Source organism: Phaseolus vulgaris, chromosome 8 (assembly GCF_051622355.1).
Source record: "Phaseolus vulgaris cultivar YP4 chromosome 8, ASM5162235v1, whole genome shotgun sequence".
Taxonomy (NCBI): Eukaryota; Viridiplantae; Streptophyta; class Magnoliopsida; order Fabales; family Fabaceae; genus Phaseolus; species Phaseolus vulgaris.
The window spans coordinates 54,045,899-54,069,098 of record NC_143505.1 but is presented as its reverse complement, the minus strand read 5'-3'; the positions used below and the strand labels follow the sequence as shown (position 1 = coordinate 54,069,098).

Below are 23,200 nucleotides of genomic sequence, written 5' to 3'. Positions count from 1 at the left end.
AATATCTTTTAAATGGTTATCAACAAAATTGAAAACTTCTTCCCTTACTCAAGTTAAGAAATGACTTTCTTCTCATCCATACAAAATTTATAAAGTTGATCTACCTTTTATTCCAAAATGGGTCAATAGTGTTTATTGCTAACTTCACATGTTTTCACTTGGAAGGAATTCTAATTGAAGTCTGAACCAACATTTATGTATTTAGCATGTGCATGTAAATACCAAACAACTAAAATATCTCACAAAATTGCATATTTGTCATCTATCAAACTTTGTTTTGTTGAATGAATGTGTGATAATTTGAATTTTTAACTATGTTTCATATTCATGGATAACTTTATTCGAATATTGTTTTAACTTGAATAAGCTTATGGCACACTAAACGTGTTTGGACATTTATTAGGCAATCCCATTTAAACTTAATAAAATATGACAAAAGTTTTTTATCAATGAAGAAAAGTGCATGAAAATAACAATTGCATTGTGTTATATGTGATAACATTTATATGATATTGTGTTTATTACCTGATATTTACAACTATGTATATCTTTGTAAGTAGAAATATTGACATAAGACATACGTTATATTAAAATGAAAATTAAAATTACTATGAACATGCCACCTTTGATTTTAATTTCGGGTAATGTCTTTTTCGAATTTTTTGCAAACTCATACCAAACAGTTAAATAACTCATCAAAATCAAAATGGTTAGGGAGAATAACATGCATCTGAACCCAGAGAAATGTTTTTTTGTCATGGAAGGTGATAAGTTCCTTGGGTTCATGATCATCCAAAGAGAAATAGAAGTTAACCCTAATAAGTGTGAGGTCATACTAAGTTTGAGGATTCCAAGCATTATAAAAGAAGTCCAACGCCTTAACGACAAATTGGTGGCACTATCAAGATTCATTCACAAACTAGCTGAAAAAGAAAGACCCTTTTTCAAACTCCTTAAAGTAAAACAGAAGTTTGAGTGGAGCAAAAAAATGTGAGAATATATTCTATGATATGAAAAAAGTTATATCCTCCTTACCAGTACTTGCAAGTCCATTCCCACATGCCACTATTTTCATGTACTCATCTATATATAAAACGACCTTAAGTTTGGTCCTTGTACATGAAGAATAGAACAAACAAAACCATGTATAGTTCACAATTTAAACACTCCAACCTACCCAAAACCAATATCAAGTAATAAAAAAGCTCATACTGACCCTCCTTTTCTCAACTCGGCGACTAAGACATTATTTTCGAAGCTCTGATGTCACCATCAAAATGGACTACCCCATTAAACAAATCCTTCAAAAACTCGAGCTAGCAGGTTAGGTGACTGTGTGATCAATTGAGTTATTTCAATTTCTAATAAAATTCGAAAGTCGATGAGCCATGAAATCATAGTTCTTGATTGATTTCCTGGTCAAGTTACCATGACTTAGGGATAAACATGACTAGTGGCTACTCAGTATAGATGGTTCGTGAAACAAAAAAGTAGCGAGACTGAAGTCATTTTGGAAGGACTCAAGGACATGGTCCTCGAACAAGCAGTTCGATTCACTTTTGAAACATCCAATAACCAAGTAGAATATGAAGCATTGATTGCAAGACTAAAACTCGCCAAAGAGTTCAAGGTCAAATAATTAAAGTGCAAGAGGGATTCCCAACTAATCACGTGTCAAATAAAAAGGGAATACTAGGTCACTGAACCATTATTGTAGAAATATTACCACATAGCCAAAAATCTCATACAAATATTTGATAAGTTTGAGATTGATCATATACCAAGAGAGCAAAATGACTAAGCATGTGTCATTTCTAAACTTGCAAGTACAAGGAAAGTTGGGCAACATCGGACACTCATACAAGCGACCCTTAATACCTCGAGTTGGGATCATGAGGATGTCCTACAAATACAACCAAGCAAGACAAATTGGATGACACCCATTATTAATTACCTCGAGCATGATATCTTACCCAATGACGTATTAGACACAAAGAAAATACAAAGGCAATCAACTTTTTATGTCATCCACAATGGTGAGCTTTTCAAAGAAGATTTTCATCACCTCTACTTAATTTATGGATTATAGCCAAGCATCATACATCTTAGTTGAGCTACATAGAGGCATATTTGTAATGAATTTGGGAGCTCATAGTCTGGCCCACCAAGTGCTGAGAGCATGTTACTATTGACCAACATTTTGAAAATATGCTCGCCTTTTTGTATAAAAATGTCACAAATGCAAAAAGTTAAGGGTGGCAAAACAGGTCATCCCGACCCACCATTGGCTCGCCAAAAGCGAGGCGGGCTGGAAATAGTAACTCGTCTCGTCATGGGAGGGTTGACTCTTCTTTTTACTGTTAAACTTTTTTGTAATTTTTTTGTATGGTCCTATCAAAACCTTACCACCTAAAGAAATGCATGTAATTTCATCTTTGTGGCCCTTCGTAACATGGGGAATTATATACTCTACCAATTTCCACTAGCAAAAGGACAGGTAAAGTTCCTCAGTGTGGTTATAAATTACTTCACTAAGTGAATAGAAGTTAAACCCTTAGCAACAATTACATTCCAACAAGTGCTCTTATGAAAAAATGTCATATGCAGACATGGTTTGCCGAGCTCGATCATCATTGATAATGAGAGACAATTGATTTACAGGGGTTTGAGAAATTCTTACAACAACTTGGAGTAAAACACTTAGTGTCTTCGGTCGAACATCCACAAACAAATGGTGAAGGAAAAGTAGCTAAAATTATTATGTTTGAGAATTGAAAAAGAAGCTCAACAATGCCAAAGGTTTATGGACAAAAGAAATACTTGGCATATCGTGGGGATATCATTGTACCCCCAATCGTCCATGATACTTGTAGAACTTTGCGAAACATCATGGCGATGAAAAATATTTGAAAAAGATCACAACGAGAATAGTTTGAGTGTCTACCTAGACTTTATACATGAAATAAGAGTAAAAACCCAAATAAGAGAAGAATTTGCGAAAAACAAAACGACTTGATGTTATTATATGCGTGTCAGAGAACTCCTATTTCATAGAGGAAATATGGTTTTGCGAAAACTAGGCGAGACCCAAAGAGATAAAAGGCAAATTAGCACCAAACTGGGACAGAGCATACCGAGTCATCGACTCACTACAAAATGAAGCATGCAAACTTGAAGAACTGTATGAGAAAATGATACCAAGGATATGGAATGCAACCCACCTAAAGATGTATTATAGTTGAACAAAATAATGTACTTTTTTTCCTTAACTTGAGTTTTTTTTATGGAGGGTTTTTTCAAGTAAGGTTTTAACGAGGCATATTCTAGAAATAAATTGTCACTTTCTACATTGTGCTCTTTATCAAGTTATTTCAAACTTGTACAATCAAGTACATACACAAGTTCAAACACAAACTTCAATAACGAAGTATCAAACTTGTACAATCAACTACATATCCAAGTTCAAACACGAACATCGAAAAAATTATATCAAACTTGTACAATCAAGTACATACCCAAGTTCAAACACAAACATCAATAAAGAAATATCAAAATTGTACAATCAAGTACATATCCAAGTTCAATCACGAACATCGAAAAATTTATACCACACTTGTACAATCAAGTACATATCTGAGTTCAAACACGAACATTAACAAATAAGTATCAAACTTGTAGGATCAAGTACATATCTGAGTTTAAACACAAACATCGTCAAAGTTATACCAAACTTGTACAATCAAGTACATACCCAAGTTCAAAAACGAACATCAATAAAAAAAAGTATCAAAATTGCACAATGAAGTACATATACAAATTCAAACACAAACATCGACAAGGTTATATCAAACAAATGCATACCCGAATTCAAGCAAACATTGAAAAAAATTCTTAAACTTCAATTAGTCAAGTTCTTTGTTGTCCAAGTTCAAACAATCATTCAAAATAATTAACAAACATTATTCAAAATCAAAATCAATGATTGACATACGCTAAACCCAAACGAGTCCAAATCAAACTCATTCATACTTTAAATTGATCCACCTGCAAATCTTCTCGGATTTCGAGTTGGGAAACTTATGTATATGCCCCCAATTATAATTAGATACATTCAAACCAATAACTACTCATTTAATATTATATTTAAGATACATAAATCATATTGCAGCGGTTATAGGTTATTATCATAAAAAAATTATCTTGTAATACTATTTAATGATTCTTAATGGTCTAAGTTCAAGAAGACCTATAAATAGGTGATTGACTCTATTAGGAATTATATATTGAACTCTATGTATTCTCTTATATTAACAAATATTTTATATTCTTAGTGACTTGGGGGTCAAAAAATCTTTTGCACGTCAACCTCTTTCTCTCTCTCTCATTGTGATCCGTCAACACCACAAAACTCGATTCATAGAGAATTCTTTTCTTTTCCACCTCAGAACTCTCCTAATCTATTTCTAGTAAAAATAATATATTTATTGAAAAAGACAATGCATATTTTTCATTCATGTAATGTACATTGTTTATTCTCTAAAACTCTCACAATAAAACATAAAATTACTTTAATAAAATATTTACAATATTTAACAAAGGGAGATTGTGAAAGTTTGAAATTTTCATTTAACTCTTCTCATCTACATACTTAATTTACAAGTCTGGATCTCTAATGCTTTAATAAAGTGCCATTGATTTGAACCTCAAGGAATGGCTATTGTAGGCCTAATACAACAATTTATGTAGGTGATGATCCTTTTTTTCCTCTGCATTATCATAATCAACACAAACCAATTAGAAATTGTACAATTTCAATATACATCATACGTATCAAACATAAATTACTATGCATGTCGCTTTTCACAATCATTGATTTATGTGTATTCGATAAAGGAAATAAATGACTCAAACAAAGTTACTTTGTTGTAATAAGTTGAAACTCCTAGCATGAAATTTGAAGAAATACAATTTTGTAACTCACCAGAAAATCTTCATGGGCATAAGCATTATGAAAAGGAGCTTGACCATTTTTGGCATTAACAATCTCCCTTTCATTTCCAAGACTTTTACGTTTAATTTTAGACAAGCTGGTTTTTTTATGTTTTTTGTTTTGACGAACTTGGGTGAACACCATTGAATAGTTAGTAGCTCCTGGTGCTTCTTGGTCCCACCCTCCAAACTTAGGCACAGATATCATAGCAACATTTTTCTGCATAAATTGTATCCGTCATTGTTATTGTTCCTCATTTTATGACATACACTCGAGTAAAATTTACTTAGAAAAACAATTCAAGATTTCATTTTAAACCTGTATCAATTAGTTAACACTTTGATCAATGCTCATAATGTGATTAATCATTTATTAATTACCATGAACATCTAACTTTTTTACAAGTACTAAACTGATAAATGGAACTACATAGTTTAATTACACACAAAATCACAAATTCTTTTTCTATACCATATATTTGATGCTTAAGTTCTACCATGATTGAAGAATTTGCGCATGTTTTAAGGTTAAAACTACCTCATTTCGTTCCATGGCCGAGTGGAGAGGTGAGGGGCCCTAAGAATATAGGGCTACCACTATTGTACAAAATAAATTTTCAGTAATTAATACTTTTACAAAGTATAACTGGAAAATGTCTAAATGATCTTCTTGTGGGGTATTTAACTATAAAAAAACTATGATAAAATAGACATTTTGTTACACTTATTACTCAAAATATAAAGTTTAAAAAAAGGGTTAAGAAAATTTGAGTGTTTGTTGATATAATGTGTTGTAATCAGAGTTAAAGTAGGACAAAAAAGCGTGGTTGTCCACTTATTATTTTTTTTATGTTATTACATTTTGAAAATTAGAACATCATATTATCTAAATTTAGACTATTTTGTGTGAAGAAAGTTATTTTTACACATTTTTCAAAAAAAAATATGTAAATTAAAAAAGAAATAGCAAACTTGCAAAGATAACTTTTGCTATGTCCTCAGCTTTTAATAAGTATATAAATGTTTTAGTTTGTCTTAAAAAAAGTATGTAAATGTTTTTTCTTGTGCTTTCTACTTAATAAATAAATGTTTTGAATATATAAATTGTCTTATATTTTAAATTCATAATAAATAAGAAATATTGTACGTATATAAATATATTGTAGATCCCTAATAAATAATTATGACAGAAGGTTTTTTTTAGTTATTAATAATGTATTGTAAGAAACATTGGAATATAAAAATTACTCCATTTAATTTAGCATGTAACCACATGCTTGTGCTAGTTTTTTTAAGAATCAAACTACACGTTTGAGTCGGTATCTTTTTTATATAAAAACTAATGTAAAATATATTTTTCATAAATTAGTCTCCTTACAAAAATACCATTGAGTCATTTTTTAATTCAATAAATAGAAATTATAATTCATTAATGACTTAGACTTTTGAAAAATCTAATTTTGTATATAAAGATCATTGGAACCTTACTGTAACTATTTGCTTGTATAGCCCATACAAATTTAAGAATAAAAATATTAATGATGGGAGAAATTAAAAGAATTAAAACTAATACAAATATTTGTAAAGAAATTATATCTCATTAAAGTGAAGTTATATTTTGTATAAATAAAATTGCGACTTCAATTTTATTAATAAAGTTTACAGACTACATCTTATACTACTTCAATTTTATAATAATAATAAGAAGAAGAATATTTAATTATAATAATATCATGATAATAATTAGTTTATGGTAATAATAATAATAATATTAAAAAATTATTATTGTAAAAAATAATAATATCATTATTAATAATATTCTTATTATAGCAATGTTTAAAATATTATAGTATTATTATAATTATAGATAATATTATTTAATTTTTATTATTAATATAAATTTAAAATAATATGCAGAAATACGATTTTTAATTTTATTCATAAAATCGTATTTATTATCTCTTTCTTCAATTTTTTATTATTATAATATTAACAATAAAACTGAAACAAAGCGGAGTAAATAAATCTCTTGTGAAAAGAAAGTAAAAGACCCACGAGCAATAGGTATCTATCTTTCTTCTTCTTTCTCTTTCTCTTCTTCGCTCTCTAAATTTCTCCTCACTTTTTCCTTGCTTCCAAAGAGCGTCGATGGCGGCGATCAGTCTCCGGAAGGGAAACACGCGGCTGCCGCCGGAGGTAAACCGCGTCCTGTACGTGCGCAACCTTCCCTTCAACATAACGAGCGAGGAGATGTACGATATCTTCGGCAAATACGGCGCGATTCGCCAGATCCGCATTGGCACTAACAAGGACACGCGCGGAACGGCCTTCGTCGTCTACGAGGACATCTACGATGCCAAAACCGCTGTCGATCACCTCTCCGGCTTCAATGTGGCGAATCGCTACCTTATCGTGCTGTATTATCAGCAAGCGAAGATGAGCAAGAAGTTCGATCAGAAGAAGAAGGAGGACGAGATTGCGCGTATGCAGGAAAAGTACGGCGTCTCCACCAAAGATAAGTAAATAGCTCGTTCTCGCTAAATCCCAGGGTTTGCTAGTTAGGGTTTTCGAGACTGTGTTGGCGGTTTAATGTATTGTTATTGGAGTAAGTATGAGTGATTGTTAATGTTTACGATGAAATGAGTGTTACTGTTGGAATGAAAGAAACGAAATATAAATTCATCGGAAATCTTCTGGTTGTTTAACAGTTAGGGTTTTTGAGGAAAGCTCTCTGTATATGCATCTATAGTGTAATTGTGTCGTTGTTCGAGTAATTGTGGATGCTTAAGTTGTTATTGAATAGTATGAATGGTTAAATTTAATCGCGATAGTGTTCTTTCAAGCGTGATTCGGACGTTGAGTGAATTTCTCGTTGCGCCGTATTGTAGTGAGTTGAATTGGCGTTAATTTCCTTTGTTTTACTCCTGATTCTCGGTGTGCAGCTGGGTGCAGCATTAGTTTCACGAGTGGAAAGCTTAGGTAATGCTTTATTCTTTCTGTCAGAGTGATAGAGTTACCTAGAAAGAGGGCATGAAAGGTTTATTTCTTTTGTACTTTTGAAAGTTTGAAGTGGGGGACGTGAAGATCGTTGCTCCCTGTTTTTTGAAGGCCTTCTTTTTCTTTGGTAAATTTAGGATATTTTCTGTGTTTGTGCCTTCTGTGTATTGAATTAGAATAAATGAAATTTGTTTTTGCAAGTCAACTGTATGAGGTTCCTTGAGGGTTTCCTTCTGTCTTTCCCAATCTGAATTGAATTCATTTGGTTTGAAGTTGGCATCTGGAGATCTTTCATGTACCTATTTTGTTAATCCTTGATTCTGCACATTATATGTTTGCCAAAAATGTCCTAACGATTTTTCATGGTCCTGCATTTTTTATTTCATCTTAATTTATTTATGATTTGGTGCATTTTGTCCAAATTTTTTAATCAGATTGTGTCCCTTTATTGTGAAGGAATAGTGTTTTTAATAGAAGATTTTTCTTACGAGTGCAACTTTTGTACCTTCATGAAAACGTCTAATTTTTGTTTTGTGCTGTCATATTACCTTGTTTTCTAGCATTTATTGGAAACGGATGGGTTTTAAATTGACCAGTTAATCAAATGAAAATCTTCAAACCTTGGATTCAATGTAATGGTTCTTATTTACCTTATTGTGTCTTGTTATTTATCTCTGATTTATTCTTAAAAGTCATGTCTCCGAAATTATTATGCCGTTCCATAAGGACTGTGGACTTGAAAATTGCTGAAGTTAATGGTGCCTTGAATTGCTCTATCTTAATTCAAACTCACTTATAGTGTGATCGTGTGTTTGTGTAAGAGTCATTTTGTGTGTTGAACTCTATAATGTATTATAGATTACTGTTAATTTCTTTTATATAAATCTGAATCTCAAAAGATAGTTGAATTCAGCATTAATTTCTAGAGTGGAAACCTTATAATGTTTCTATCTGTTTGATTGAAAGGGTATTCAAATGTAGAATCTTTCCAAAGAATGTATTTGAACTAGTGTTGAAAAGGAATCAATACATAATTTAAAATCCTTTTTTATTTGATTCCTAAGTGAGAAGCAATACAAGATTTGTTACAATTTTTCACTGAAAGAGAAAACCAATCAACCCCTGGGCGCCCGAGGACACACATTATATATATATTCACATTTCTCAATGGTTGATTCAACTTCTTTTCCCCCTCAAATTTTGTTTGTTTTCCACCTTGTCCCATTCCCCACGTATATCCCTAGTCCCAACCAAACACCAATCATGCACAACAACACTCTCCTTGATATTTCACTTATAACACCACCAGCCAATGACACATGGCTTGAAGTGACCTTGATGTCAAATATTTGTTTAATCCCAACTAATATAAGGTTGAATCACGCCTCTTCTTGGTGTTAACTTCTAGGTTTCCTTTGTTCATCATTGCAGCAAATTCATCATAGTTAATCCGGCCATCCTACAATGACAAGTTTTTCATAAATTTCTTAATCATGATTCGGATCTTGTTAACCACATATGTGATAGAAAGTTATTTGAATTGGAACTATAGAAGTGCTAGTAACATTCTCTAGAAGTCACTATTATAGATTGAAATTTATTAGAAACCACATAATTGTGTCTGAGTTTTCATTTAAAGTTATATTTATTAGTATATTTAATTCATTGAGTAAAGGACTTACATTATCTGCATCAACTTCTGAAATGATATCCTTGATGTCCCTACCATCGTGCATGTTAAACTCATGGAGAGCCTGTTCTAGTTCTTCGATGGTAATGTACCTGATTATGACAAAGAAAGGAGATTAGAACGTTTAATACCAATCAATTTCTGAAGGGGTGATGACTGATACATATTCAAGTCCAGTTGATATTTTTTTGTCTTTACCCGCTGTTATCTTTGTCGAAGTATTGGAAAGCAGTATAAAGATGATCTTCTTTGTTCATTCGGTTCATGTGCATTGTTGCTGTGATGAATTCATCGTAATCAATGGTTCCATTGCCATCGGCATCTGCCTGTAATATGCAGAAGAAAAACACAAGTAATGGCATTAGAGAAATGACTGCTGGGAAACATTTTTCTGATGCAGTACTTAGAAGAGGAGAGAGAACTTACAGCTTCCATTAATTGCTTCACTTCCTGTTCTGTTAGCTTGGTCCCTTGTTTTGCAAGCCCTTGTTTGAGCTCTTCAATTGTAATGGTGCCGCTGTTGTCAGTGTCCATCCCCTTGAACATCTGCTTCAACCCCATGATTTCTTCCTCTGATAGGCAGCCCGCGATGACCTATAATTCATATTCATATGCGAATCAGTTGAATTTACAGGCCATGCCAAGTAGTTTGTTTTTGCCATCTCTAACTAAATCATTGATTGATTTACTAACAAAATAGAATTACCCTTAGAGCAACTTTCTTGAATTCGTTCATTGCTCTGAACTGCTTGAGCCTATTCAGTACTGCGTTGTCAAGTGGTGTATCTGGTGCTTCTCCATCCTCCTTGATCCATGGGTGATCTGTTTTTCACATTAGAAATGCTGTATCAGAATTGCATTGAACTAATCTGTTGAGGCTTGAGTAAAATTAATTTGTAAACAATTAATTTGTCGTGAAATTCAAGTTTGGTGTTTCACTTACTCAAAACCTCGTACGCTGTCAGCCTCTGTCTGGGATCCGCATTCAACATTTTCCTGACGAGATCTTTTGCTGCCGGCGAAATTGATGGCCATGGATCACTTGTGAAGTCAATATGAGCTCGTAGGATTGCATGGAATATTCCATTTTCGGTTTCTGTCAAAAGCATGTTTTGGTTTCAATGTCAAATTTATAGGAAGGAAAAGATTTCTTTGTTATCTAGAGGTAGCTTTAAGATTTTGCTGAACGAATTATAACCTGCCCAAAATGGAGGAACACCAGATAGAAGAATGTATAGCATGACACCAATACTCCAAATGTCAACTTCTGGACCATATTTCCTCTTCAAGACCTCAGGTGCAATGTAATATGCGCTTCCAACAAGGTCCTTAAACATCTCTCCTGTAAAAAAAGGGATGAATTCCATGTTAAACTATGCTGCTTTTGAATTCCAAGATTGTGATTGTTTAGCAAAAAACTTTCCAAAGAGAAGTTCCATTAAAATGAGGCACTGCTGGTACTAGTTCTTATCCACAATTGTTACAAAGGTTTTAAATTACAGTCATAATTATGGTTTTATCACTATTCTTAATATTACATGAAATTACTAATAAATGTGACTGATGTAATCTCAGATATCCCAGAAACAATTGTTACAGAGGTCACATGCATGTTGAATTTTAAAACTAACAGAAGAGCCAATTTTTTCATGAACCTAAAACAAAACAGGCCATGCATATGTTCTTCCAGAGAAATTAAATTATCTCTCCTTATATTAAATCAAACCTAATAACAAAACAAACATTGAATGAAAACCAGAAGAGAGAAGGGTGAGATCTTATTCACCTTGCTTGTAAAAAACTGAGAGACCGAAATCGGTGGCCTTGAGAGGTGCATTTTCATCCTTGTTCAAGAGAAGGAAATTCTCAGGCTTAAGATCTCTATGAATGACCCCCATGGAATGGCACGTGTGGACGATCTGCACTATGGTTCTCAACAGGGAAGCTGCTGCACGTTCAGTGTAATGTCCCTTGGCAATGATGCGATCAAAGAGCTCACCCCCAGCACACAACTCCATCACCAAATGGACAGATTGTTTATCCTCAAACACATTGACAAGCTCCACAATGTTGGGCTGCCCTGAGAGATGGTGCATGATTTGCACCTCCCTCTTCACATCCTCTATGTCCTCCTTGTTAACCAGCTTTCTCTTGGCAATGGTTTTGCATGCATATTGCTTTCCTGTGCTCTTGTGTGTGCACAGATGTGTGACACCAAACTGGCCTCTCCCTAGCTCTTTCCCCATGCTGTAAGTACTTCTCACATCCTCCATTGGCTTTCCAAGCACAGGGCCGATGGCGGCCGGCTTGGATTGCTTGGATGGAGGATGGTTAGGCTTAGATTGTGGTGGGGTGGTTGCAGTTCCCCCTTCATCATTGTTGTTGTTTTGGTTGGTTTCTCCCTTGTTGTCACAATCATTGGTGCCACCTGAGCAACAGTTGCCCATGGTGGAATGGAAGGGAGAACAGGAACAAAAGGGGTGGAGGGAAATGAAAGGAAATGACTTGTAGATATAGGTCAAGGTGGTGTGATTTGAGGGCTCAAAAATAATGTTGTGATTGTTTTCTGGAGAGAAGGTGTTAGCATGAGGGGAAGTGTCTGTTTGTTGGGAAAGAGAAAAAAAAAATTGTCTAAAAAAAAGATATGGGGAAATTTGAAAGGGTGTTAAAAGGTGGTGTTGGTGAAGAGAATTAGAGGCAGGAAATTAAGAGTCTTTGGCGTGTCTTTTGCCTTGGAAGGGTGAGGTTTTTATTCAGACAATGGTTGTGAGGAGTTTTAGGAAGAGGGAATAAAAATGAATTTTGGTCTGTTACACAGGTCAAAACATCTGGCACAACCAACTCAGTTAATACTTTCCCTTTTCCAAGTCTAAACAAGTCTCTTTTCAGTTTTAGTCCTTACAACTCTTTCACTCTCAATAACTTACCCACCTAAATGCACCTCATCACACTACTCATTCTGTTTTTACTTCCATTTTTACACTTTTTACAGATAAATTATGTCACCCTAAAAAATACACAAAATTATGTGTTTATGACTCGACTCACAATAATCCAACTCATTTTCTTACCACTCTCATTCATTTAATCTTACCATAAAACAAAGTAAAACTCATGATCAGTGTCATAAAAAATACATTACATTATATAACTTTTCTAGATTTTTGTCCAAGTGGGCATGTGTATTATTTGCAATTATTTTTTACTCAAACTTTTAGGCATCTCTAAATTATATTAAATACTAAATCTTGACCAACTTAAGTCAAATGGGTCTTTCTAGATTAATTTGGGCACTTCTTTATGAAAGTTAAAGATTTCTTTTTGGAAGTAATAAAATTGATTGAAATAGATTTTTTTTTTCTAAATACTCACTTAGAGACTGAAACTGATCAAACATAATTATCTTTGTTTTTCTTTTAATTTTTTATTCTATTAATCATTTGTAGTCTAATTAGTATAAAAGATATAAAAAAAAAAACCTTAATTGAAAAGCACAACAATCACTCATTAAAACATTAATTTGTATTTTATTTCTTCATTTATATTTATCAAAAGTAGTTTTCATACTAAAAAAAATGTAAATACTATTCTTCTTAATAGATTTAAAAAGGCTGACTATTATTCTATCGTAACCTCTTTAGTTCCTATTTATACTTTTCAAGGTGGATTCCATGTTTCAATGATTTGACAGAGTAGTTTACATATAAGTTTTCTTGTGTTTTAACTCAATTTAAAACAAAACATTTTAAAAAATTAACTTATTTATTGATTAGTTTATAAAATTTATTTCATATTTTTAAATTCTTAAAAATTTATTTTTAACTTATATACATTAATTTTAACAGTTAAAAAAAAGGTTATTAATATACTTTTATAGGATTCTCCAGACAGAGATAAACTCATCTCTTAAATCTCGCTCTCATTTTGAATTTTCTCTTTAAAACCATCTCAACCCGTTGTTTATTGTTAATCCTTTTATTATAATTAATTAATTAATGCATTTTTTATACAGATTTATTAGGTGAATAATGGTTTAAGAATAATTTGTTTTGTTTAAACTATCTGAATCTTTGTTACACTAAAGCACACACAAAATGGACAAAAATTATTTATAATTATTTGAAAGAAAAAGGTTAACCACAAATAACATCCAGAATTTTAATGATGAGAGAAAAAGTTTTTATCAACCATTTTGTTGTGCTTTGAAAATTTGGTCATGACAAATTTCAAAAAGTTGCTTAGATATTGTAACCTTAAATATTGAAAACAAAGAGTCTCTACCTCTTGATCCAAAATATGTAACCTTAAATATTGAAAACAAGGAGTCTCTAAGTGTTGATCCAAAATGACTACATGACTATATTAAGAGAGTTCCAATTCCTAAAGGTAATGTGATCAGTATGTGGGGACTGATGGATCAACCTGAACAGCATAGGCATGGATTCCCCCAGAAAGATTGTATACTTTCCTAAAACCCTGAAAAGTTCACAATTCCTTCATACATTTCTTATATTTAAATGAAATGAAAAAAGATTGAAAATCACAATCATTATCATTATCATATAATGTTAACATCTTGCTCATTAATCTATAGAGGAGTGGTAATAACACAATCTTTAATGCACTCATAACTCACTCTTTATTGTTGGTTAAATTTATCAAAAAGTACAAAATCATGAGTGAGATTCATTAAATAAGAAAAGAGACTCAAAATTTAGTAGTTTTTGGTGAATTTCATCCAGTGGTAGAGTGAGTTTAAATGAGTGTATCAGAAAATGTGTAGTACAAAACAACTTCATTGCCACTTGTGAAGATGAGAATCAACTCCTAAATGAGTTAAATCCACTTTCAGATTCGTATATAGGTGAGTAAATGGTACACAAATCATCCTCATATTTCCTTCACCTTTGATCAAGTTGAAATTTTTTATTCCATCAGTTGTAAACAGTCTAAAGCAGTCTCTATCCAGCAAGCACCAGATGGAGATTGCATGTCTAAAATCATACAGTATAGAACTAATTTCGTGCATGGATTGTGAGTTACACTGTGATATCAACAAATAAACAGATGATGAAGCAAATCAAACATACAAGCATGGCGAAAAGGAAAAAAATTATTTTACCTGTGACAGCAACCACTTGGCAACCTGTAATGACCGCATGCCATGATGACACTGCGTTCAGAAGAAGTCAAGTTATTGAACAAATCAACACAAAGAAAAGAGCAATGCTAAATCAGATCCAAAGTTAATCCTCTTGTGCATTGTAGCAACATGTTAACTGAACAAAGTTAATCTCCAATGAAAGACCTCTAATAATCAAACTTAGACTGCAAAAGCAGGAACGTATTAAAAAAATTGCAGTTTCAATTTCTTATCAACTTACAACCTCCAAACCAATTAAGGAGGAACAGGAGGATACACAACAAGAACAGATCATTCAGGGAAGAACAATAATCAAGCCATGTAAGAAAACAGTAATAATTAGGATCAAAGGTCCTCTAATCTTTTGGAAGAAAATTTGCACTTACCATAACGTATATATCCTTTTGAGAGTCAAATTTTGTAGTTATTTCAGGCCCCCAGCTTCCAAATTGTTGGAGGGGAAGAACAGTAAATCCTGGCAAAGATGCTTTGGCCCTGTGCATGATGAGAATGTCATTTAAATGAAGAAAAAACCAAACCAGCAACTAGAGTAGAGACAAGCAGGAAAGGTGGATGATTCCCAAAACTACAGCACAAAGGAAAAATAAATGCAAACAAGTGTAAGGGACACTAAATGATATCCATGAAGTCAAACAAAAAGTATACCCTCTCGTTCCCTTTGAGATGTCAAAAAGGGTATTAATGTTGAAATGCTATCAAAACTTTCAATTGAAGAAGTTATATATCACTATATTTTCTCTTTTTTTCAAGCTTATTGCCATAGCAATTTATAACCACCCACCCACCCACTTGGTCTCAATATTAATTTAAAGGATTTCAAAATTAATTAAACTTGAACAAAATCAAAGCATACACTTCTTCAGGCTCTCGAACATCAATTAACTGTGCCTCCTCCAAAAAACTGGGATCTTGAATTTTCCCATGCAGCTCAAGAGGTTGAATGTCTTGAAGAATTGATTCTTCCCTGTCAGTTAAAAGAAAATTTACAAGGCATAAGAACACTCAATGTAATTAACAGCAACCACCTCCAAGCATGACCCCAGTGATTGTTGCTGGCTAATTGCATCATCAGACATCAAAGTCAAATCCTTTTAAAAAAATTATAGAAATTAAAAACATGTAATCATCCAATTTAGAAGCATAAACCTGTTAATACCTTTCAGATAAAACCTGCAGCAGGTGCCATCCAAATTTGGTTTTACACCTTACAACTTTGTGTAAAGGTGCACTGAACGCAGCTTCCTCAAATTCAGGAACCTATCACATTTTCACCATCACACAAATTTGAAATCACATAATTGTACTATTGAAGTAAAATTAGTGCTACCCCATCTGCTTCCTTTCCAGAACCATATGGCCAAAACATATTTAATTCACCCCCTTTATCACCTACCCAAAGAAACTTTATGGTAATTATATCCGTATCCTATTACACAAGGCACTGGTGAAATCAACTGAAACCGCTTCCCAACAAAGCACAAAAAAGTTGGAAATTCAGGGAAACCCTAAAACTAAGGTTTAATCTAATCTCAAAAGCATACCATTTGACCCTTTTTTACCCATCCAAGCATTCCTCCTTCTTCTTTGGATGGGCAAACTGAATGTTCCACAGCAAGATCACTCAAATCTTCCCCTGAACACACAAACAACACACGAAAACTAAGCCGTGGACTAGAAATAAACACCTTCCAAATCCTAACATTGGTAGGAGAAAATAACTGAATTCCCTCAGTGTCACTAACCTGAAGAGATTTTTTGCTGAAGATCCAACAGAAGCTTCTGGTCATCTTCTTTGACCAACAAATGTTGCACCAATAGTTCCCTTGGCCTACCACCTTCAGCACCACTACTCCCAGTGCCATAAGAAGCTGAAAAATTATATTTTTTCATTAAAAATTCGATTTTTTCATGAAAAAATGCATTTTTTTAAGAAAACTTTTTTACCACATTACAAGAAATGTTGACACCAACCCAAATGTTATCAGAAACAAAATTAAGGGGAAAAACGTTAAGGGGTTGCAGAAAATGAGTACCTGCTGCTTTGGGAGGCAAGAGGGACAGAAAGGGAGGAAGAGGAATTGAAGGTGGGTGGAAACGGAAGGTTCTGGAAAAAGTGGTACGTGTGAGGGTATGAATGTTGAGGGATGATGAGATTATTGAGGGAAGAAGGCAATGTTTTGGAGTTGCCACTCCCACTCTCACCCCACAAATTGCTCTCAACATTGACAATGTGGTTATGGATATTCACCCTTCTCCTTCACACACAACTTCTTATGAACACAATCTAATTTATCAAATATATATATATATATATATATATATATATATATATATATATATATATATCACTTCTCAAGTAAATTTATATATTCACAAATTATTATTATTATTATTAATAAAATTTAATTATTTTCAAGATCACACACCAACTAATGTATTAAATTATTAAATAAGTGTTATTCATTATAAACATTAAATGTGATATAATGAATATCACATATGTATTTAACACACAATAATACTATTTATTATATTTATTAAATATAATATATAATTTAGCTAAATCCACTTTTACTTCTTGTAGAATGCACAGTTCTATTTTTTTTTTAAATTTGGATTGCATATTTGTTTCTAGTTAATAAAAATTAAATGATTTCCCCATCATTAATATATTTTTTAATTACTACATAAAATATTAATGTATTTATTAAGGGTACTCATGAACACCCTTAATAACTGCATACACATAATTCATCTTTTTCTTTGTTCATTCAAAACGAATGAATTCTTATCCATTAATAATAATTTGTTGTACTTGTAAACTAATTGGAACATCTAAACTTATCGGTCCAACTCTATTATTATCATAAAATGCTACTTCAAATAATATATTTTAAAAAATAAAAAATGTTTAAAATATTAAAAATATTAATAAAATAAAATAAATTAGAAGGTACGAATTAAAAATTCATTCAAGTAATTTGTAGTATCAACTTCTAATCCAAGTATATTAATCTAATAATAAAACCTCTAGATAATTTCTTAGATGGAACCTACTAATAAGTTGGTTATTTTTAAAAATGTATCATCTTATAAGTTTGATAAAATAATAATGGTTGCATTTCTAGTTGCATGTAGAACTAAATAACTTGTTTTTACATGTGCATCTAAATATGTAAAATTTGAGTAATGTCAATTGTGTGCATATCGTACTTCTCATATAAATTTCATAACATTTTTATTCTTATATGTAGAATTAGAATTTATTTTTATTTGAATCTTCATTGAGTCTTGAGACGCATATAAGATCAATTGAGCTTTGAAAAAAACAATAAAATAATTTAAGATAAGAGTGTGTTTTTACAAAAAGAAAATTGTTACGTTTAAGTTCTAATGTAATACTACAATTTTCATTTGATTCGTTTTGGTTAGAATATTGTTTGATGTCCTCACTCCAGTGAAGACAAATGTGTAATTAAAACATGAATAGACGTACAATTATACAATTATGAACGCATACAATAATGTTCACATATAGATTTTATCATATCATGATTCTCACACAATCATACAATCAAGAAGGAATAGGCACTTACCTTGATCCATGAGTGATCCTAATTGAGCAGTTACTTTATCTCCTTTGTCCCAATCTATCTCTTAGCAATTTCGTTTTTGTCACACACTCTCGTGATGGTTATCAGTGAGACAAATATTATTTGCAGAGACAGAATCTTATATCCTTTAGTTCCCAATCTCCATCAGATGTGTGTTTTCATTAGGTATATCATCAGATATATATTTTTCACGTTAACCAATGAACCCTTTATTCTATTATTATTATTATTAAATCATATTTGGACCCAAAGCCCAAACTCTAAGTCATGTGAGTCACTTTATAGAAATTAATTTACATAATTTCTTACATTCTCTCACTTGACTCATATGAGTTATAATACTTTCATGATTTAATAATTACATAAATGCGCATTTAAAGGCCTTACGTAAATTGGTTCTATCATTAATCAAGATCAAGGATACAAAAATAAAAAGAGTCATGACGGTTACATGTCATTTCAATCAACACATTTCCTTCCATGTACTAGTATATCATTCTTTCTCCTTAATATGACTTTATAGTGAGAGATCCATAATAGGTTCAAACATAATGTCATTTTCATCAATAACAACATAATTTGTTTTCCACAACATAATTCACATGCATATACACAAAAATAGAAAACATAAATTTCAGAAACTTTATTTATTCAATGAACTCGGAGTTCAAATAAGCATTAATAACAACATTCATCATTCACTAGTAGACATAATGCCCATACTTACAACATGACCAGTAAATGTTTTAGGCAGTAACCTGGTAACCTTTTGTTAAAGGGTCAGCAATCATAAGATCAGTGCTAATATGTTCTATTGACACTCTATGTTTCTGAACTTCTTCTTTAACGGAAAAGTATTTCAATTCCATATGTTTAGCACCTTTGGAATACTTGTCGTTTTTAAAAAACAAAAGACAGTTGCGGAGTTATCACTATAAATTCTCAGCGACTTGGCATACTGTCAACAATTCCAAGTCCTGAAACAAAATTTCGCAACCAATTAGCTTGAACTGTGGCCTCAAAGCATGCCACAAATTCAGCCTCCATGGTGGATGCATCAATGACTGTTTGCTTCGCACTTTTCAATGAAATCGCTTCTCCGGCTAAAAGATACACATAACCAAATGTAGATTTTTCGTGTATCCACACAACCAACAAAATCTGAATCTGTATATCCAATCATCTCAAAATGATCAGATCTTTTATAAGTAAGCATGTGATCCTTCGATCCTTGCAAGTATCTTAAAACTTTCTTTGCAGCTTTCCAATTATCCAATCCTGGATTACTCTGGTATCTACCAAGCATACCAACTGTAAAACTAATATCTGGTCGTGTACAAGTTTGAGCATACATTAAACTCCCAACAATAGATGCATAAGGTATATTCTCCATCTGTTTCCGTTCCAAATCATTCTTTGGACATTGCATGAGACTAAATTTGTCTCCTTTCATTATTGGAACAGGAGATGTTGAACATTTATCCATTCTGAATCTCTCTAAAACTTTATTAATATATGCTTTCTGAGACAAACCTAACAGTCCTTGTGATCTATCACAGAATATTTCTATTCCTATCACATAGTATGCCTCACCCATGTCTTTCATCTCAAAGTTATTAGAGAGAAACTTCTTAGTCTCACTGAATAGACCAAGATCATTAGTTGCAAGCAAGATATCATCAACATACAGAATCAAGAATATAAACTTGCTCCCACTGACCTTCAGGTATATACACCGATCAATGATGTTTTCTTTAAACCCAAAGGACACAATAGTATCATTGAACTTAAGATACCATTGCCTAGAAGCCTGTTTAAGCCCGTATATTGATTTCTTAAGTTTACACACCATGTGTTCCTTTCCTTCTTCAATGAACCCACTGGTTGGTCCACATAAACATGCTCTTCTAAATCCCCATTCAGAAATGCAGTTTTGACATCCATTTGATGCAACTTAAGATCATAATGAGCTACTAATGCCATGATAATTCTAAAGGATTCTTTCTTAGAAACAGGTGAAAATGTTTCCTTATAATCAATGCCATCCTTTTGAGTAAAACCTTTGGCAACAAGTCGGGCCTTGTAACGTTCGATATTGCCATGAGAGTCATGTTTAGTCTTAAAGACCCATTTACACCCGACTCTCTTGCATCCTTCTGGCAATTCTATAAGGTCCCATACATCATTTTGTGTCATTGATTTAAGCTCATCTTTCATGGCATCTAACCACTTATCAGAATTATTATCATTGATGGCGTCTGAAAATGAAACTGGATCATTATCAATACCTAATTCATTTTCTGACTCTTGTAGATAAACCACATAATCATTTGAAATAGCAAACTTTCTTTCTCTTTGAGATCTTCTTAATACTATTTCTTGTGGTTGTTCTACTACAGGTTCATTGTTAACTTCATGATCATTAATTTGTTGTTCTTCTTCATCGTTGAGTGATTCAACTACATTAGGAACAACAATACTTGAAGTAGAGGTACTAGTTAAAGGAACTTGTACTCTAACTTTCTTAATCTCCACATTTTGTGAAGTATCACTCCCACTGGTTTCACCATTTTCAATGAACCGTGCATTTCCAGATTCAACAATTCTTGTGCTATGGGTAGGACAGTAAAACATATACCCTTTTGACTTTGTTGGATAACCAATGAAACATCCACTGGTTGTTCTTGCATCCAATTTCTTTTCTTGCGGATTGTATATTCTGACTTCTGCCTGACATCCCCAAACATGCAGGTGTCTCAAACTAGGCTTCCTTCCTGTCCACAATTCAAAATGTGTCTTTTGAACTGCCTTACTAGGAACCCTGTTCAACAGATACATGGCAGTTTTTAGAGCATACATCCACAATGAAATAGGAACAGTTGACTTACTTAACATGCTCCTAACCATATCCATTAGGGGTTCGATTACGCCTTTCTGAAACACCATTTTGTTGTGGTGTACCTGGAATTGTGTATTGAGCACAAATACCACGCCTCTCAAGGAACTTAGCAAATGGACCAGGGTGTTGTCCACTTTCATCATACTTTCCATAATATTTACCACCTTTATCTGACTTGACAGTTTTCACCTTTTTGTCTAATTGTCTTTCCACTTCATTTATATAAACTTCCAAGGCATTCACCGCTTGCGATTTTTCATGCAGTAAATAGACATAACCATAACGCGAAAAATCATCAATAAAGGTGATAAAATATTTTTCTTTATTGAAAGAATTTACATCAAAAGGTCCACATATATCAGTGTGTATAATTTCAAGAAGCTGAGTACTTCTTGTGACTCTCTTCTTTGTGTGTTTTGTTTGTTTGCCTTTAATATAATTCACACATACATTCAGATCAGTAAAATCCAAACTTGGAAGTATTTCATTCTTTACCAATCTCTCCATCCTTTCTTTGGAAATATGTCCCAAACGTTTGTGTCACAAGAAAGCATAACATTCATTCACTAAACTACGTTTAGTGCCAACATTATGATGCGAGATCATAAGAATTTCAACATATAAATTATCAAGATTCAATCTATATATTCCATCATAAAGAGCACCAGATCCAATCAAATAGGTAAGCCGATATAAACTGAAACAACCATTCCCAAATTTAAAAGAGTATCCGGCAACATCAAGTTTAGACAATGAAACTAAATTCCTAGATATACTAGGTACATAAAAAGTATCCATTAAGTCTAAATAAAATCTAGTGTTGAGGATTAAACGATAAGTCCCGACTGCTTCCACTGGAACCTTCTCTCTATTCTCCATGAAGACAAACTTTTCATTTGGCTTTATGGTTCGGGTTGAAAGGAATCCTTGCATTATGTTAGAAACATGAGTTGTGCATCCAGAATCAATCCACCAAGAATTATGTGGAACTTCAGTTAAGTTTGATTCAAAACATACATAATAAACATTCATGGTGGTTGATGTACTCATTATTGTCTCAGCAAGAGACTTATCATCTCTTTGGGAGCGCTCTTCCACAAATTTCATAAATTCTTTTGCATTCTCGGTTTTGGGAAGAGCATACACTAGTGCAAAAAGAAGAAAAGGATACGCTTTATTTAGTGCGGCTTTTGCGCTACCCGCTTTCGAAAAAAACGCGGTGGCATTTTTGAAATTATTTTGATTTACGAATGCGGTTATTTGAATAACCGCATTCGTAAATCAAAGCACTTGATTTACGAATGCGGTTATTTGTATAACCGCACTTGTAAATCAAAGCGCTTGATTTACGAATGCGGTTATTTGAATAACCGCATTCGTAAATCAAAATTCTTTGATTTACGAATGCGGTTTTACCTTTAACCGCATTCGTAAATCCTTTTTTACCCTAAATTTTGAAACGCGCCACACACAATTTCAAACTTTATTTCTCGTCTTTGCCTTCGTTTCGCGTTCGCACTCTGAGTTCGTCTCCTTCTACTGCATCTGCATTCCATTTGTGCAATGTAAGTTTCTTGAACTCTCTTTTTTCCTCTTCATCTTCACAAATATATGCATAAATGTTTTTCGTTTTTCTTATATATGTTTTTTTCCTTGCATTGGTGGTCTCGAAGCACTCTTTCATTGTCTTCGTGGTTTCTTGTGGATTTTTTGGCTTGCTCCGTTGCTGCTTCCCTGTCCGTCGTCGCTTCTGCTGCCGCCACCGTTGTTCGCTCCCGTGACTCTTCATCAATCTTGGTTTCACACAAGATTGACGATGTTTTAAAATTTTTAATTTTTTTTAATGA

At 32.8% G+C, this 23,200-nt stretch overlaps 4 protein-coding genes across 4 annotated transcripts; 1 reads left to right on the top strand and 3 right to left on the bottom strand.

Moving 5' to 3' along the window:
• Window positions 1-4,593: 4,593 nt before the first annotated feature.
• LOC137825669 (uncharacterized) lies at window positions 4,594-5,624 on the bottom strand. The gene is made up of 3 exons (XM_068631399.2): window positions 5,528-5,624; window positions 4,982-5,209; window positions 4,594-4,766 (listed from the first exon to the last, which is right to left on the bottom strand). Exons 1-3 carry the CDS (start codon window positions 5,540-5,542, stop codon window positions 4,704-4,706), a joined length of 306 nt encoding a protein of 101 aa, XP_068487500.1. The 5' UTR covers window positions 5,543-5,624; the 3' UTR covers window positions 4,594-4,703.
• A 1,366-nt stretch (window positions 5,625-6,990) lies between these two features.
• On the top strand, window positions 6,991-7,811 carry LOC137825567 (RNA-binding (RRM/RBD/RNP motifs) family protein). Its single transcript, XM_068631261.2, has 2 exons — window positions 6,991-7,053; window positions 7,131-7,811. The coding sequence occupies exon 2, from the start codon at window positions 7,138-7,140 to the stop codon at window positions 7,510-7,512; it is 375 nt and encodes a 124-aa protein (XP_068487362.1). The 5' UTR covers window positions 6,991-7,053; window positions 7,131-7,137; the 3' UTR covers window positions 7,513-7,811.
• A 1,206-nt stretch (window positions 7,812-9,017) lies between these two features.
• Window positions 9,018-12,334, bottom strand: LOC137825565 (calcium-dependent protein kinase 2). Its single transcript, XM_068631259.1, has 8 exons — window positions 11,463-12,334; window positions 10,875-11,018; window positions 10,620-10,772; window positions 10,383-10,498; window positions 10,103-10,270; window positions 9,875-10,002; window positions 9,669-9,768; window positions 9,018-9,445 (listed from the first exon to the last, which is right to left on the bottom strand). The coding sequence occupies exons 1-8, from the start codon at window positions 12,121-12,123 to the stop codon at window positions 9,350-9,352; spliced, it is 1,566 nt and encodes a 521-aa protein (XP_068487360.1). The 5' UTR covers window positions 12,124-12,334; the 3' UTR covers window positions 9,018-9,349.
• A 1,566-nt stretch (window positions 12,335-13,900) lies between these two features.
• LOC137825566 (rhodanese-like domain-containing protein / PPIC-type PPIASE domain-containing protein) lies at window positions 13,901-17,134 on the bottom strand. The gene is made up of 8 exons (XM_068631260.2): window positions 16,874-17,134; window positions 16,583-16,708; window positions 16,382-16,473; window positions 15,997-16,097; window positions 15,694-15,804; window positions 15,206-15,314; window positions 14,799-14,849; window positions 13,901-14,152 (listed from the first exon to the last, which is right to left on the bottom strand). Exons 1-8 carry the CDS (start codon window positions 17,061-17,063, stop codon window positions 14,072-14,074), a joined length of 861 nt encoding a protein of 286 aa, XP_068487361.1. The 5' UTR covers window positions 17,064-17,134; the 3' UTR covers window positions 13,901-14,071.
• Window positions 17,135-23,200: the final 6,066 nt, after the last annotated feature.